The sequence below is a fragment of the Crocuta crocuta genome, unplaced genomic scaffold (genome assembly GCF_008692635.1).
Source record: "Crocuta crocuta isolate KB4526 unplaced genomic scaffold, BGI_CrCroc_1.0 scaffold334, whole genome shotgun sequence".
Lineage (NCBI taxonomy): Eukaryota > Metazoa > Chordata > Mammalia > Carnivora > Hyaenidae > Crocuta > Crocuta crocuta.
Genome location: NW_027533260.1, coordinates 5,404,750 through 5,407,529, shown reverse-complemented (window position 1 = coordinate 5,407,529; position 2,780 = coordinate 5,404,750). Strand labels below are relative to the sequence as shown.

General features: G+C 56.9%; 2 protein-coding genes across 4 annotated transcripts in view; both read left to right on the top strand.

Moving 5' to 3' along the window:
• APOC4 (apolipoprotein C4) overlaps positions 1-306 on the top strand; it is a 4,504-nt gene extending 4,198 nt beyond the window's left edge. For both annotated transcript variants that reach the window (XM_077747361.1, XM_077747360.1), the window contains exon 3: positions 102-306. In XM_077747361.1, coding sequence (XP_077603487.1) covers positions 102-267 — 166 coding nt within the window. In that variant the 3' untranslated portion in view covers positions 268-306. The remainder of the gene's footprint in view (positions 1-101) is intronic.
• A 484-nt stretch (positions 307-790) lies between these two features.
• On the top strand, positions 791-2,373 carry APOC2 (apolipoprotein C2). 2 transcript variants are annotated; one of them, XM_077747362.1, is made up of 4 exons: positions 791-817; positions 1,603-1,687; positions 1,854-2,013; positions 2,139-2,373. In XM_077747362.1, exons 2-4 carry the CDS (start codon positions 1,633-1,635, stop codon positions 2,227-2,229), a joined length of 306 nt encoding a protein of 101 aa, XP_077603488.1. In that variant the 5' UTR covers positions 791-817; positions 1,603-1,632; the 3' UTR covers positions 2,230-2,373. The 2 variants fall into 2 exon arrangements, with proteins under 2 accessions (XP_077603488.1, XP_077603489.1); XM_077747363.1 differs by lacking the exon at positions 791-817 and having other exon boundaries at positions 1,281-1,687.
• The last annotated feature ends 407 nt before the right edge of the window (positions 2,374-2,780 follow it).

Sequence of the window (2,780 nt, the reverse complement as noted above, 5' to 3'; positions counted from 1 at the left end):
AACTGGGGTCTGAGAGAGGAGGGGCGAGTGGGGAGGAAGGAAGCGGGGGTGGGGGGTGGGGAGAGGAGCTGGGGTGTCACAGCTCTGTCCCTCCTCCACAGGGGGCCAGAGGCTTTCCAGGGCTTCCTGCAGGCCTACTATGATGACCACCTGAAGGACCTGAATCTCCGCACCCAGGCCTGGCTCCGCAGCTCCAGAGACAGCCTTCTGAACAAGGCCCACGCCCTGTGCCCCCAGCTTCTGTGCAGGGACAGTGACACGAATTAAAGTGCTACAGCCTCCATAATAAAGCAGTGCTTCTCTGTGTCCCTGTCTTAATCCATCCCCGGTGTGGCCACCGCCAGCAGTTAATGAGTAGAGGAAGGGGCACCTGGCAAGTTGGAGGGGCCCTGAGGGGAAAGAGTCAGGGGGGTGATCCCTTCCCCCGTCCCTGGGACCCACCCTGGGCTTGTGGGGGGCATCAGGCAACTCGGTGTTTGGTAGAAGATGAAGGCTGGGGCGTAGGTGGGGCCAGCAGGTCCCCGCAGCGAGTGCCTTGGCTTCCTACTCTTGGTCTGAACCCCAAGGACCCCCAAGTCTCCACAGCACCCACCCGGCGGCCTGTATCTCCCAGAGGGAACTTTCAGAGGGGGGCTCCCTCGGGAATGATGTCACTGCTCCCTCTGCCCCACCCCTCCCCCTCTGCAGTCCTGTTGGCTCGGACTTTGGCCTAGGGGACAAGGTGGGGGTGGTGGCTGTGGTGGGGCGGTGGATCTCAAGAGCTATAAAGACCTTCTCTGCCCGCGTGGAGCTGGTGAGGACAGCCTGGCAGAGTCTGGTAAGAGGGGGCCCCGAAATGGAACAGGGGAAGGGTCAGCGGGGAGGGGGCAGAGAGAGTTAAATCAGAAACCGCGAGAGTCACGAAGTTTGTGAGATTCCTCTGTTGGAATCATAGACTTTAGAATCATAGACCGTTTCCTTGCGCTGCTGCCCTTTGGGGTCTGATCTCAACCTCATCTCCAAACTGAAGATGACAACACGACCTGGGAACTGTGTGTTCTGAGCCGAGCGCCTCTGTCCTAGGGTTGGGGTGGAGGTAGACGGATGCATGTAGAATGGGACCCAGGCATCGGAAACATACTCATCCAGGGGTGGGCCCTTAACTAAGCCTGGGACTCCGCAGACTGGGTCTTAGCATAAATGTCACCTTCTTTAAGGCTTTCCTGGGCTCCGTGACACACCCTCCCCCCTCCAGAGCACTTAACCGTCATACGACAGGCGGTGTATTTTATTCATTTAATATTGCCGTTTGTGTTTCTCTCTCACATCGGCGTCATAGAGGCAAGGCTCTTGCTGTGGTCACAGCTGGGCCCCAGAACTGTGTTTGGTACCCAGTAGGTGCTCAAGAAATGCTTCCTGAGTGAATGAAGGGATGTTAGAATTAAGGTGTTAAAATCAGGAGGAGAATCATAAAATGTTAGACGATGAGCCCCAAGCCAATGTATTAGCACCTGAACTCAGCTGGGGAGGCGGAGAAGGGAAGCCCAGCCCCTTCTCCTAGCGTTTCCGGGGGTGGGAGGGGGGACGCCAGGACTAGACGTCACCAGGGGCCCCGCCCCACAGCCTCCTCAGTGTTCCAGGTCTTCCGAAGCCATGGGCACCCGATACCTCCTGGTTCTGTTTCTTGTCCTCCTGATACCGACATGTGGTGAGTGTGGTCGGGAGGGAGCGGAGGGTCTGTGATGGGGATGAGATGATCTTCCCAGCCCAGTTCTCCTCACCTGGCCTGGCCCCACCCCCGCCCCCCTTCTTCCCTGCCTGATTCTCCCCTCCTGCTGGTTCCTCAGCTCTCCCAATGCGCTCTCCCTCTGCAGAGGTCCAGGGGGCCGACATGGCCCAACAGGATGAAGTCACCAGTGCCCCCCTGCTCACCCAGATGCAGGAATCACTCTATAGCTACTGGGACTCGGCCAAAGCGGCCGCCCAAGACCTGTACAAGAAGACATACCTGACCACCATGGATGAGAAAATCAGGTATCAACAGCTCCCTCCCCGCCGTTGGAACCCCGGATTCTGAGACCCCAGCCTTTTCTTGCTCAGCCCTGGGGCCCGGGACCCCAGGCTCCTCCCTGCTCAGAGCTTCTGTCCTTTCTCCCCAGGCACATGTACAGCACAAGCACAGCAGCTGTGAGAATTTACACAGGGATTTTCACTGACCAGATATATTCTATGTTGAGTGGAGACTCATAACATCTGGGCCCTGACTGTGGGGGAGGGGAGAGCCCAGACCCCACAACCCCTCGGCTCCCGAGACTGACCCCTCACTTCTTTGCAGCTCTCGGCATCCTGCTCCCAGTGCTCGCCTGACTTCTTATAAATAAATTAAAAAAAAAAAAGCCATTTATTTTCTTCCATGTGGTTGCATCTCAAAGACTTTAGAGGACCAAGATGGCAGCACCGATTCAGTCCAGCCAATAGTTAGCGAGTGCCCACTGGACGTAGGTAGCCCTAACTAGGTCAGCGGGGGTAAAGAGGTGAATAGTAACAATGGATCATCACACTAACAACATTAGAGACTGTCCCTCGCCAAGGTCTGGCTTTCTCACAGGCAAAACGACGAACCATGAACTGCAGTGGCCTCTGGCCATGTCTAGGCCCTGGACTGATTTAAATGTGCATCACAGTGAGGTGTCCAGTGGTCCTGTGACCGAGGTGCGTAGACGTCACTGCTGAGCACAGGAAGTCAGTGCCCAGCTTGGCTGGGACCCAAGAGAATGGATCTGCAAGAGCCGTGCCCAGTG